Here is a 14,805-nt window from a genome sequence, read left to right on the forward strand (position 1 = left end):
GCCTGAACGTGAGAGAGAATGTGTTCAAATAACTGAAATTCTGTTTTGGAGGATGGTCGAGTGCAGGTAGTGTTGAGTTGAAAAGTAAAGCTTGTAGAGGAGGAAAAAGTTTTTCTGAGCCCTCCGAGAATGCCTGGCTGGGTCTGAAAATTCAACTGACAAAGGTAAATTAACAGGAGAAAAGCATACAAGTGGATTTAATGTAAGTTCTTTGTGGCCCAGCAGCCTTTAGAAGCAAGAGGAGACCAGAAGAGCCAGATCTGGCTACTTTTCTGCTAGGTTTGAGGAAGCGTGGGCTGTCCTGTAGAAACAGGGTAGATTAAGGAGTGTGAGGTGAGTGCAGTAAACTGGGGGAGACTTAGCAGAGCCTTCGTGTTAGGAGTCTTCTCTGTGTCCCTTTGCCTTCAGAGGTGAAGATGCTCTTTTCCTCAGGGCATTAGGGTTTTATGACCTGCCTCAGAGGTTAAGGGTTGGAAGAAGGTCAGAGTGACTTTTGTGCCCCTGCTGTGTTCGCAGACGTCTTCAGCTTAATCTGCCAATGTGCCATATTTTACATGAATATGTCCTGAACCCTGTTAGGCAGAAAAGGGCCTTTTAAGCTTGGTCTTTTTTTCATTCTGAGGGAAATGGGAAATGCCATTGAAGAGTTTTCAGCAGGGAAGGGGCAATATCTATTGGACTTCCCTTTCGGAAACATCGCTTGTGCAGTGTGTGGGTCTGAGTGGAACGAAACTAAACGTGCTGAGACTAGTCAGAAAACGTAGCGACAGAGACACGAGCGGACGTAGAGGTTTCACGGCAGTGGGCTGCGGATCGGTGGACAGATTCGAGTGACTATCTTTCTAGCAGGTATGATTAGAAAGATCATTTTCTCTCTCTCCTGTTTTTTACTCCACATGAACAACCTTCAGTAGATTCAAGTATCTAAAAGGAATTTCCCATGAATCTCATATTTTGAAATGATTTCAAGTATTTCTGTTGAATAAAGCACATTTATCACCATAGGCTTTATTACCACTTAGCTATTTAAATCCACAGAAATACCTTCAGCTCTCCTTTACAGTAGGACCTGTCCACGCTGACATTATAGGAGTGTGTGACAATCAATTGAAATAATTTATAAGAAAATGCCTTGGAAATTAGAAATATTCAATATACTGTAAGTGATTGTGATTATAAAACCTAAGTATATTAAGATATAAAAACCACATGACAAATACACCTACTGTTTTCCTTTAGATAATAAAGTCTGCAAAACTTTTCTAAGTTTGGATTTTTTATTTTTTAAGAGAAAATGTTCATAGCAGTTCCACTGAACTCCAACTGAACTGTTTGGGTTCCAACTATACCTCTCATATATGTTGTCATTCTCATAGCTTGAAATCAGTTTATACAAAATATTATTTTCTTAGAAATACTTGTTAGCATCTCTGTGCCATATTGCAAATTTTCTTCTTCACAGCAGTTTATATCAATATGTGTTTAACTCTTTCCTCCAAGAGAATTATATTTCTAAATGTTACTAAAATTATATCAAGTGTACTGCATCTTGTTTATATAAATTTGGAGGAATCATTGGTTTTCTTTATTATTACTTTGCAAGACTCCTACGGCTCCAGTTATTTATTCGTTGTTTTTTTTTTTTCCGAGTGAATGATTTTTAACTGATTTGGCGCCTCAGTCCAAGCGTAATCAGGAAGTTGGAGCCTTAGATAATCAAGGCTTCCTAATTAACACACAAACTGTGTGGCCTGAAACAGCAACAGTGTGCTGTTACCTGTTAACTCCAGAATATCTCATATACAAGGAAGACGAATGTTCCAGAATCGTTCCATTCCCCCTTTGATTTAATCATATTCTTATGGAAATACTTCTTTTTTTCATCAATATTTCCAAAAAGAAATCCCCAAAGGCGTTTGTTCCTAGTGTGATAGAAGAAATGGGGTATACACATTTGCCTTTGGACTTTTATGAAGTGAAATGGTCACAGCTTGTTTATAATTCAAAATTTAAATATCAAAATGACAGAGGAAAATCAGGCTGTTAATATGAGGTACAGGGCTGAATCAGAGCGAATTTTTGTCATATTGAAATGTTGTACTTAGACCTGTGAATTTACTTGGAGACAGCTGACACCAAATATAAGATAGGTTATCTCCAAATAACCTTTGAATAGGTGAAATGAAATTCTTCCCCATTTTGTTCTAAATGACCGATAATTAAGAATACACTTGAGTCTTTTTTAAAAGAAAAAACAAGAATAACAAAACGATAAAACCAAAACTGTAGTTGAACAATTTTGAAGTATATTGGTATCCAAATAACCAAAGAAAATTATTTCTTGCTAAAATGTGAAGGGATGCTAAAATCATAAAATATGACATGTTGGATAAGTGCAGGGATGTTTTCTAATTGTTCTTTAGTAGGTACAGAAGAGTATGTTTTTGTCATGAATGATGATGATGATGATGGTTACGATGATGTTGAAGAGATCTGAAAGGAAGTAGTCCTTGGGAAGTATTACAAACTGAAAGAATAGACTCTTTGAAAGTCTAATTTTAATATAATCATGAAAAGATCACATGATGTTAATTTTTGCCAAATAAAACCATTTATGGTTAAATGAATGTAATACTTGAAGTAATATAATTTATTCCTTTGCATAGTTTATTTTAGAATTATTAGTGAGTGTATGGAAGTCTTTGTTTCATAGCCTAAATTTCTGGTTATAAATTTAATATATGCACACCAAAAACAATAACAAAGTACACAGACATATAAAGAAGAAATAAAGAATGCCCCTCACCATATCTCCTAGAGCGGAGTATATTTAAATGCAATCATGGAAAAAGAACTTGCCATATGCAGATCAAAATATTTTAAAATTCCTGCATGGTTCTTTCCAAATATGTCAACCTAAAAACATATGTTACTTATTTGTGTCATGATAATTACTGTGGGTATATATTGAGTTCTATATTTTTCATTTGTTTAAATACTTTTTCATATAATGACATAATCTTCTATACTACTTCATGTTACTATACCTTTTTTAATGAAGATTATTAATAGTTAAGCATTTATGTAAATTTTTGCTCTCATAAATAATACTATGAAAAATAACTATGAAAATTAGAGTTAAAATCTGTCTTGGTAAGAATTTCAAGAAATAACTGGTTAGAGGTCACTTCATTTCAAATGGTGTCAATCTTATTTAAGAATGTCAATTGCCTCATGTAAAATCATTTATTTAAGATTCTGTTAACATCAGAACCCTGTGCTAAGCACTAAGCAATATTCAAATTCAAAGTTAAATCTTACCCTTAAGGAAAAATAAGAATAATAAGTATATGTATTTTTCACTTGATTAATACAGCTTTACGATGTTTTTTTTTAATGGAAAAGTATTTAAATTAGGTTTTTTTTTTTTACTTGAATGGTAATGAACTGACTAAATAGAAGAGTTCAATCATTCCTAAGTAATAAAAGTATATATACATATATATATATATATACATATATATATATATATACACATCGAAATGTAGGAAGCAGAGAAACAATTATAGAGCAGGACGTTTTCTGTAATATAAATGAAGAAAAAAAATCATTACAAGGGTTCATCATCTAGCCAAATCAATAACACACCTAACGCTTTTCTAAAATCCAAGTCCAGCTACACATGGACCATTTAAAAATTAAAGAAATTTAAAAAATACATTTCATAACAGTTCTTGTACAAAGTAAGTAAAGATAAGCCTTGAATGTCCTAGAAATTCAAGTATAGTTGTTTTCATTCGGAAATGTATTCCTTGTTATGTTGGGGATGGTAAAATAAATTCCAGTGGGAGTGCTGTTTGTTTTCTATTCAGTGGGCACCACATGCTTTGGAACATTTTTTAAGTTTTTGTGAATATTGAAAACACTCTGGTCCCAGTAAAGATAGCTCCCAAGCTTACTGTGTCTTTAAAGGTTAATCTTATTGATATAATGATTATAAAACTGCCAGCTAAGCAAGATTCTGATGAGTGGCATTAAGATTTCTGTTGAAAATGTCATTCTTTTTTTAAAAACATTGGGAATCAGATAAATTATTGACTCTCTGTTGATCTACGAGAATTAAAAGAAGCAAGACTGCATTTCATCCAACAAAGAGGTACTGTTACATAACATGACAGAAACGTGGGGAGAAGTACCATTTTTAAAATCTGGGCAAAAGCAAAGGAAGGAAACCTTGGCCATTCTCAGTCATATTGCCTAGAATTTAGTAAAGTGATTTGGAAAAAATTACAGGAAAGTTAGTAATGATTTCAACATCATAGGACTAAAGAGAGAATATGACATAAGAGGAATGAACAATTCTAAAAAGTAAAAAGAGTGAAGCAGTTAACAAACCAGATATGATTACACCTGTGGGCCATGGACTATGAAAGGCAAAGATACAAAGAGAAGGATACAGTCAAAGATGAATACAGAAGAAACAGACAGTGTCAGGGAGGGCACGTTGCAGGAGGAAGTGAGGTTCTGGAACAAAAACGTGAATGACCTTCCAAATGATACCCCAGTCAAATGGAAGCGAGTGTGAGGCGACTCTTTCAGAAGCAAGAGAATTAGGAATTCACGAGCTCTAGTGAAATAAGTAAAGTGACTCTCCGACGGAAACCATGTTACGGAAACTGAGAAAACAGTACTGCTTCATTTCTATTTCACGCCTGTTTCCTCCATCCAGGAGAATGAAAGTATAAGTTGCAAGGTTTAGGCAAATATAAATAAAAGATAAATAAATTCAGTATATTTGAAGAGATAATAAAGTATTAGCTATCCATTGCCACAAAAAGAGAAGGCTGGCATGTTCCTTTCTCAGTGACCAGTGCCAAAGCCCTTCCTTTACCAGCGCTTAAACAGTGCTTACAAAGCCCCAGTGAAGCTCTGAGTTCTAAACTGACTTATGTCGGGAAGGTCGGCAGACCTCTGCTCACCTAGGAGATGCCCACACCACTGTTCTTGCCTCGGTGAACACTCAGATTAGCTCCAGGGAAGGTTTTGGGGAATACTGGAACAATGACACCTATTTCCAAAACAGTCAACCTCTGTAATTTGTGACACACACCATACACAATACACATACACAATACACTGCTCAGCTCTTCGTGAGCAGTCTTCCTGGTAGAGAGAAGGATGCACGGATGCAAGGGGTTGAGGATTTACCCGGCTAGCGTTATTTAGTGTCATTTTGGTCCCAAGGATTGACCTGTAGTTTTTTAGTTTTCCTTTTTAAAATTGGGACAGACGCGTAATAGTGGGTCTGTGTTGAACCATTTAAATGACAGTCTTTTAGGATGAAACAGAGTAAACAGACACTTTCTTTAAGGTTAATGTGTCTCTACTCCCTTCCCTAATCATAGGAACAAAGAAGCTGGCTGGAGCCAGAATAATTCAGAGTTCTCTAGGGCAGGGATTTTTGAATGCGTGTCAGGGTACTTTTCTCTTTACAATTGTGCCTCCTAACATTTACTAAATGTGGTGCCTGACCTGCCCTCTGGAACCCAGGAAGACAGGTTTCCTGATAGTGCTAAAACAGTCCTTCAGAAAAGAATAGCCTGTCTCTTTGGAACTGTTTGAAGAATGTTTAAGAACTGTGTTACAGACCCTAGAATTCAGTAGAGTGCTATTAGTGGGTTGACTAGATTTCTTGGAAAGCAAGCAAGCCATCAGCTTGAGAGGCTAAGACGCTTACATGTTTACTCAGCCTGACCGTGTTTATGTCGGTTAAAATTCCAGTTCGTTACATTCTTTTGCCCACATTGTCTGCTTTTTGGCTCAGTGGGAGGCACTCACTAGAAGCCTGAACGTCTGGATTAGCAGATTCAGGATACGTTACACCACTTTGCTATGGACCATCCGATTCATTTAGGGATGGTCATCTTCATCAAAAACAAAACAAAAAAAATAATTTGAGAAGCGCTGCTCTAAAGTTCCTTCTGTTTTCTAAGAGTCTGTTCATCTCTCACACTTAAGAAGTGTAGTGTCCTTTCTCATGTAAAATTTTATAATCTTATTAATATTCAAGTATTATAACATGTATAAAAAGCAAATATAGAATTAAGTTTAAATGCACCAGCATCTGATTTTTATTTATTCTAAGGAAATGTTAAAAATCAAGTGTTTATAATTTTTAGAATTCTGAAGTATTATGTATTAACTTACTTTTAATTTTATTAAGTGATGATTTCTTTTCTGAATTGTGTATTCCAGAGCCATAGCTACAGCTTTTATTTGCATATAACCTTACGTTGTGTGTGTGTGTGTGTGTGTGTTTTATTTGTTTGGTTTGTTGGTTTTTTTGTGTGTGGGGGATGGTGGTAATAAGTTTATTTCTTTATTTTTAGAGGCGGTACGGGGAATTGAACCCAGGACTGCATGCATGCTAGGCATGCGCTCCACCACTTGAGCTATACCCTCCCCCACTCCACATAACTGTGGACATCTTTTATTGTGTTGTATAAGTCTTAAAGCTTTTGTTGTTTTGCAGGTTTCTGCTTTCTTAAAATTTCCCTTAAAAATATTCTCACCAATCTTTTATATCCTGTGATGTAATTATTTCTCAATTATCCATACAAGTGAAGTTGAGCTTAGGTGTGAGATGAACAGTTTGGGATAGCATAGACAGTTTATGCCTCTTCCCATCCTTTGGATTAGACAAGATTTTCTGTAGTTAACAGTCAAAGATTTGAATAGGAGACTACACAGTGTAATGAAATAATTTCTAAAAATATCTAGATTCTGAATCAGGGAACTTTCATTCTATTCTTCATAAATGTCAGACTGTATTCTATAGGGCAATATAGTAGTTCCTGTCAAAAGAAAAAGGAAGAAATGATTTAAAACACACATGCACACACTGCATGATGTAACACCTTTAAGAAAGAAGATGGGTTTACTCATGAAAAAAATTAAACTTGGAAATCAGGATGCCTGCCACTAACTAATTATGAAATCTCAATCTTCTCTATACCCAGTTTTCTAATCTGTCAAAAAGTGGGGCTTTTTTTTTTTTTTTCACGTGAAGGCACTGGGGATTGAACCCAGGACCTCGTGCATGCTAAGCATGCTCTCTACCACTAAACTGTACCCACCCCCCAAAAAAGTGGTTTTAATAGTCCTCTCCTTCCCCATCCCCTACCCACACACATCCCTCACAGGTCTTTAGGAGAATTAAGTTAGAAAACATATGTGAAATACTTAAAGCAGTTAAACATCATAGCTGTGCCTTGATAATTTTCCAGTAATCCCAAAGTAAATGTGCTGGTTTTAGTTTGCTGTACTTTACGTGTATGGTTAAATGAACACAGATAAGCTTAGTGTTTGAAGAGCCAGGTACCAAACTGGACGGACTTCATGTAAGTGGTTTGTTAGAAGTACAAAACAATGCTGTGATGGTATAGAAAAGTATGAGTTAGAAAGATAGGACTTCAAATTTTGGCTCTTATATTAATTATTTCTGTAAAGATGTCTAGTGTGTTTGATCTTTTGGATCCGCAATTTTTTCATGTGTAAAAATTAGAGAAATGGAATTAGTTATATCTAGGGCGAGTCCTACCTTAGCAGATCTTGAGTTAGAGATCTACAGGCTAACAGTACAAAATAAATTTTTAAATGGACCACAAGATGGCGTTTGGAGCTAATGAGTCTTTTTTTTTTTTTTTTTTTGCATTAACTGTTTTGTGGTCATTTAACTATTTGCAGTATTTACAAATACAAACGTATTAAACTCTTGAGAGATAAATAAAAGTATTTTTTAGAAAAAAATATGCAAATCTTGTTATTTTGAAATTACTACTATTTCTCAAGTTATAAATTGACACGATTCTGAATTTAGTCATTTCTAAAAATGAAATTTAATGAATAATTTTGAGCTATTGCAAAATAATAAATGTTGCTTTCCTTTTTCAGCATCATCTCTAATTTCTTTGTGGATTGATTACATTTCAGAAAAATGTTTAAATCTGCAGCTCCTGGAAGTTTTCATTCCTGTTTTGAATCTTAAGTTTAGGTGATCAAAAACAATTACTAAAATGCTACACACCCCATTGCCCTCATTTTAGGCGTGGCCTTTAATTTTCGTACTGTAATTTATTTTGCAGTGATATTGACCTAGTATAGAGATGCTGACGTATTTGAGCTTCAGTGTTTCCTCGAATGTAGGTGATGTCGCCTGTGTCCAAAGTCGTTTGAGACAGCACTGAAATTCGTAGAGGACACTCAGCCCTGTTTCTCAGTTTTAGTTTATTAAGAGAGATGCAGTTATTATGGCATTGTCTAAGAGGTGCTTTTAGATTAGTGGGAAAACTAGAAGCACACACACTTTTGACTTAATACGGACATTTCTGGTTTTAAACAGAGAACATGGTAAGGTTTGGCGTTTATTACATTTTGTCATAACAAGTATCATTGTTACTGTTTTAGGCAGATTTATGGTTAATTTACTTTACTAGCATGATGTATAGATAATACTTTATTAATTTGATTTATGTGATAATTTGGGTGAAACCAGGTTTCCTCCTAGCTGCTCCATGGACAGGGCGGTGACGTTCCCTGTGGCCACACCCAGCTGCATGTTGGCATTATCACCTGGTGGCCAAGAGCGTGGGCTTTGGACAGGCGGGACTTGTGACTTTAAGCCGACTTAAAGAGAGACTTTGAAGACCTTTCTTTATTTCAGTGGGCCTCAGTATCCTTACCTATAAAACGCTAAAAATAATAGTATATAAATCATAGATTTATTTGAGTATTAAAATATATATGTGCCTGTGTATGTATGTATGTAATGGGGTAAAGAAAGATGAAAGAAAAGTCCTAGAAGCAAAATTGACTATTCCCAGTAAGTCACTAAAAACACATGATTTTGAAGCTTTTATACTCGTAAATACCTTTCCAGGGGTCTCAACCAGCTTATCGCTTAAGCCGGTACTTAACTTTACTTGAGCCTGAAATTGCCAGTATAGAAAATAAATTTCAAAGCTGCTGGATAGATAGATAAATAAGTAAATAAATAAAATATGTGTAAAGTTCTTGATCCAGTGCCTAGCACGTAGTAAGGTTTCAATAAATATAGATTATTGGTAGCAACAGTAAAATATTTCTTATTTATTTCTGAATCTTAGCTTTAGAAATTATTTATGACAATTACCTTATAAATACCAAGTACTGAGAGGAGAGGTAAAATTGTGTTTGTTGCATTTACGCACTGTGTCAAGCCAAACAGCGAGGCGTATTCCTCAATTCTGTGTAGACACAAATAGTCCAAGCCCCCTATTCCATGACTAGGTGAATAGGCCCAGAGAAAGAAAAGACTTGCCTGAAGTCACAGTGTGGGGCAGAAGCTCTTTGCATCCCACCAGCTTGAGAAAGTATTGATTCTTAAATGTGGAAGCTTCCACTGGAAGCTGTACTGTATCTGCAGACACACCATTTTTGTTCTTCATTCTTCAGAAAACTTGATCACATCTGCTTGTGGGATCATGACCCACGTACGAGAACCAAAGGGACCGTTAACCTTTTCTGATGGCAGAATGTCATCATCACTACTGTTGCTGGGGTAGCAAGGGATTTACTCTCAAAACTAGTTTTGGAATTAAAGCTTATTTTCTAAATACTCTGTCTGTATATTTGAGAACTTTTCAAGCTTTTGTGTCGGAACAGAAGGACTTTCATTACCTGTGGGGTCCGTTTGCTCTGTTCCTGGCTTGCTTTCCTCACTGTAGCAGCCTGTCTCCCAGTCCTGCCCTTCAAAGAGAGGCTACTTTTTGATCTTTGGCTGCAAACTGGAGCCACTTAGGAAGAAATGTGCGCTGGATTCTCAGTTAACAAGGATTTGTGATAAACTTGCTTTCCGGCCACCCAGCATCCTGCCGAATAGCATGTTCAGCGTATTTATTGGTTTGCTTTTACTGCAGAGGAGCGTGGGGCACCAGGAAAGAGTGATGGGGTCCATGATCACAGTTTTCTTAACGATAAGATGCGATTATTTGATTTTGTCAAAGTATTATTGTATCAAATAAAATAGTATGTATGGGATATTGTGACCCATTTAACTAAAAGTGGAATTCTTGTTGTCGATCCTCAGATGATAGTACGACAGTCTAACACTAGAATGAGCTAATGAGCGTGATTAAAGGTTAGGCCAGCCATGATGCTGGGGGTTTTCAACTGTTATTCTAATTTTGATAGTTACTAGCTTGCTTCACTAATTGAATGATTTAAAAGTGGGAAAAAAATCAATTCCTTGATAGGAAGCAGTGAGAAGTCAAATAACAGAAACACCTTTTTAAAAAGTGTTACAATTATAAGCAAAGTCTCGTGCTAGGTTTTGAAATTTTTTTGTTGTTTTTTTGATAATTCTTTATATCTTCCAATTATCACAGTCCTGGACACAGTAGGTACTAAACTAAATTGTTATTGTTAGATTCTGCTGTATAAACAATCCGTCTCTTGAGTTTTTGCTTAGTGTTTCATACTCAAAAAAAAAAAAAAAGCAAGAAAGAGTCAAGAGATTTAAGGAGCATTAGAGATTATCTTTTATTATTTTTGTATAGATTTATGTACGTTTACTGGATAAATATGCAACGTATCAGGTAACAGTTTAATATTAAACGTTGGCAGGAGGGGGCAGTTAATATGTTTACTTAGTCAAAAACGTCTGCTGTCAGAATTCCAAAAGAGGTTTGGTAGCCGCATCAGGAGATACACGGGCCAGGGTCGTATCCTCAACTTTGTAGACCCAGAAACCTGATTGGTGAGCAGCCTGAGTGGAGATCAGGCTTGTACAGCAAAACTTAACATTAACAAACTTAGACAGCAGTAGAAGCCAGGGTGTCAATTGATTAATGTTCAGATTGAAAAATGCAGTTTTTATGCATGTTTGCATCAGTAGTTCAATACATTCCTTCTCTATAGTCTTTGCATTTACTGAGCACTTACTGTATGCCTGGTGTGTATTAACCCAGTAATCTTCAAAGGGTATACATACTCCTGGCAATGCATGAAGAATCAATTTCCACACACTCAACCTGCATGTATACCCTTTTCTAAAATTGGATCAACCTCATCTCCTTGCAGTCATGCTTTTTTTTTTTTTTAACCCACCTCCCCTCCAAAACGGCCCTCTTCGACTGTGTAAAAGAAAGATATCTCATCTTGATGGCCCAGTGACTTATTAAATGTACCCTGACGGTCATTCAGGAAATTGGTTCTTTTCCATTTCCTCATGAATAAATACTGGCTGTACCTCTTATCAGCTTCGTAATATCACCGTTTGATCCGCAGCTTTCTCATCTGTAAAGTTAGATTCATAATTGTCATTGTGAGGTTGAAGAAGGTGATACGTGATAAAGCAACCAGAGTGCCTGACCAAGGACCCGTATAGACGGTCGGCGGCTGTCAGGACGTTCCTGTTGTTTTCTGTGCTTATACTCTGTAACCTTTATTTCAAAATACGTAAATTGATTTTCTGCCTTTCATATGGTGGATGGGAAGGAGATAGTTAAGTAACTACTTTGTTTCTTTTACTATTTCACTGTCCCTTTTAGGATTTATTTTAGAAATGAAAATATTAACTCACAACGCTAATCGGCATGGAGGGCCCCTGAATGTCTTCCTTAGACATTTATTAAACTAGGAGAGTTGAAGAATATGACAGTGATAGAAATTTCTTCACATGAGGGTTAATACCATCTTTGGTGCAATCTGGATTCCTCGTTTGACAGGAATTCTAAATAGAGCAGACTGCTTAGGTTCTCGTTTTGAATTTTACCTGAGGACTCTAAGAAGTTTATTTAAATGATAGTTTGGCAGAGTTATCAAAAAGATATGATATCTCCTGAAAGCAGTAATTGCTTTGGGCTGCCCTGCAGGGTTACCAGATAGTAGATTACGTACGTAACAGACCAGGGAGCGCGAGAAGAAATGAGGTGCAGGAAGAAAACAGGGCTCTTTGCAAAGGTGAAGTGTGGTTCTGCTCTCTGTCAGTCCTTCAATCCCAATTAATGGTTTTATTTTGTAAACATTATGGGTCGATTTTAAAATATTACTTGTAGTTAGATATTCTTGTGTTTCCTTTTTATACTCAAAATTTGGTGAAGGAGATTTTTGAGTATAAAGCTGAGTTTTAAATTTTTTTTTCTTGGCATTGAAAAGAAATAAAATACTAATAACAGCTAATATTTAATACATTTCTGCATACAGTGTTAACTGTAGGTTTTTTGTAGATGTTCTTACTCAGGTTGTGGAAGTTCCCATCTCTTCCTAATTTGCTGAGAATTTTTTTTTTAATAACAAATGGATATTGTAATTTGACAGATATCTTTCCATGTCTATTGAGATGGTATTGCATTTAACACAGTCAGTTACATTGATTGATATTTGAACATTAATCCATTCTTACCTGTATTAAACTCCATTTATCATGATGTATAATACTTTCTATAGATTGCTGGATTTGATTGCTAAAATTTTGTTTAGAATTTTTGCATCTTTGTTTATAAAGGGTAATGGTCTGTAGTTTTCTTTTCCTGTAATGTCTTTGGCAAGTTGAAAAGAATTCCTTTCTCTTCAGTTTTCTGGAAAAGTTTGTGTAGAATTCATATGATTTTTTCTTCCACATTTGATAGAATTCACCAGTGAAGCCACTGGGAGCCTGGAGTGTTCTTTGTGGGAAGATGTTTTAACAACAAATTCAAATTCATTTGGGTTGTCTGTTTTTTCCTAGGGTGAATTTTGGTAGTTTGTACCTTTTCATTTAAGTTTCCTTTAAGTTTTCAAACGTATATAGGTATAAAATGTTCAGTAATATCGTCTTTTTTTTCCTTCAGTAGGACTTAAAGTGATGTCACCCCTCTCATTCCTAACAGTTGGCAGTTTGTGTCATCTCTCCTCTTCTATCAACAGTTGGCTAAAAATTTATCAATTTAATTAGCCTTTTATAGATCCAACATTTGGTTTTATTTTTTTTTTTATATTGTTTTTCTCTTTCATTGATTCACACTTCTGTCTTTACCGTTTTTTTTCTTCCTCTGCTTACATTGGGTATAATTTGTTCTTTTCTGGTTTTTAAGTTGGAAACTGAAGTCATTTATTTAAGACCCTTCTTTTCTAATGTAGGTGTGTAGTGCTGTAAATTTCTCTTTATGTCATGCTTTACTGACATTCCAAAAATGTTTGTATGTTGAATTTTTATTTTCATTCAGTTTAAAATACTTTGTAGGTTAACTTTTGATTTCTTCTTAGGGGTTTTTCAGTTATCTTTCATTTGCTGATTTCTAATTCAATTTCATTGGGTTCAGAGAACAAACTTCATATGACTTGATTCTTTTTAATGTATTGAGATTTCTTGTATAGCCTGGAATTTGGTCTCTTTTGGTAAATGTGTTACGTGCGCATAGAAAAAATACGTTCTCTTGTTCTATAGTTATCAGTTATAGATCACCTTGATTCATTTCCTGGGGCCTATTGATGACTGCCTCACAACCTAGTACCAGCAGCCCATCACAGTATAATAATAGCTGACTTTTGTGTGTGTGTGCATCCTTACCTTAAGCCAGGTATTATGCATAGAGATTTATACAGATTTATGCAGATTATGTAGATTTAATTTTCACGATTGCTTCAGTGGTCAGTATTCTCATCAACCTCATTTATGGCTGAAGAACTGTAATAGAGATTAATCCACTTGCACAGACTCACACTTGATACAGCAGGATTCAGATCTGATTGAGCTGTGTTTGTATCATCACCCCTCTGTCTACATGCTTAACACCTGCCTCCTCAGATCCAAATGGCCCATCTTTTCCTCTACAACTTAGAGCTCTTTTCTTCCCTGTCAAAAATGGGGGAATGGTGATTCTTTCAGCAAATTAATCCACACTACTTTTTTAACCTTTAATATGTTTTCCCCTTGTTTAGCAAGAATTTCCCTCATTAAGAATTAAAACGTGCGGAAAATGGCAGGGATTTTGGCAAGCTGATGGGAGAGTAGGGCAGGTTGCCGTGGGAACAGATAGGTAAGGATTTATTACTCCTTCTGACAGTGAAAGTGAACCCCCGTTGATCTCCTCGTGGTGTGTTTCCATTGTTCAGTGCCTTGCCACGTGGGAGTCCTTCCTGACATCACAGACAGGTCACCACCTGGAAGAAGCCTCTGAAGATCAGTTTTAGTCGCCTGGAAGACTTCTGTGTGATCTTTGGGAGATAGCGTCTATTAACCAAAGTTGCTCTTTCTGGATGGGCTGTGTCCTTTATAACGTGGATAAAAGATGTTTCGCGCTATCTGGAAAACCATCAGCTTGAAACTCAGGTATTCCAGATCATTGATTTGAATTTGGATATATATACATATACATATATATACATTTAAATATTTAGCTTAATTTTGACTATGTTCTTAAATTTTTATGCCGATAATTATACATAGAAAGTTTTTTTCTTAAATATTTGTCCGTGGAATATGTCATTTTAAATATATTGTAAAGACTCAGTTTTAATAAAAAGTTTAATATTGAATGAGTGACTATTGTGTTTTCTTTTTCTACTCGTAGCTCCAGCCTCTGAAGCAGATTCTAATGTTTTTATAAAATAGAGCTAAAAACTGTGTGTGAGGGACTCTGTGTATGTGTAAATCTGCACAGGATGCTATGAGCACAGAGCAATGTAAGACATACTAGTTAATATGTGTTACCTGTGTGGGTGTGTGTGGTGTGGATGTGTGATGACAGCTGCGGACAGAAAGTAGGTGAGAAAGGAGGAGAGGCA

At 35.7% G+C, this 14,805-nt stretch overlaps 1 protein-coding gene across 1 annotated transcript in view; it reads left to right on the forward strand.

Annotated features, from left to right (window-relative positions):
* Positions 1 to 14,556, forward strand: part of SNX7 (sorting nexin 7) — an 81,475-nt gene extending 66,919 nt beyond the window's left edge. Inside the window, exon 9 of the mRNA XM_031457662.2 lies at positions 14,134 to 14,556. Within this exon, the coding sequence (XP_031313522.2) occupies positions 14,134 to 14,211 (78 nt within the window). The 3' untranslated portion in view covers positions 14,212 to 14,556. The remainder of the gene's footprint in view (positions 1 to 14,133) is intronic.
* The last annotated feature ends 249 nt before the right edge of the window (positions 14,557 to 14,805 follow it).

The sequence above is a fragment of the Camelus dromedarius genome, chromosome 9 (genome assembly GCF_036321535.1).
Source record: "Camelus dromedarius isolate mCamDro1 chromosome 9, mCamDro1.pat, whole genome shotgun sequence".
NCBI classification, from domain to species: Eukaryota; Metazoa; Chordata; class Mammalia; order Artiodactyla; family Camelidae; genus Camelus; species Camelus dromedarius.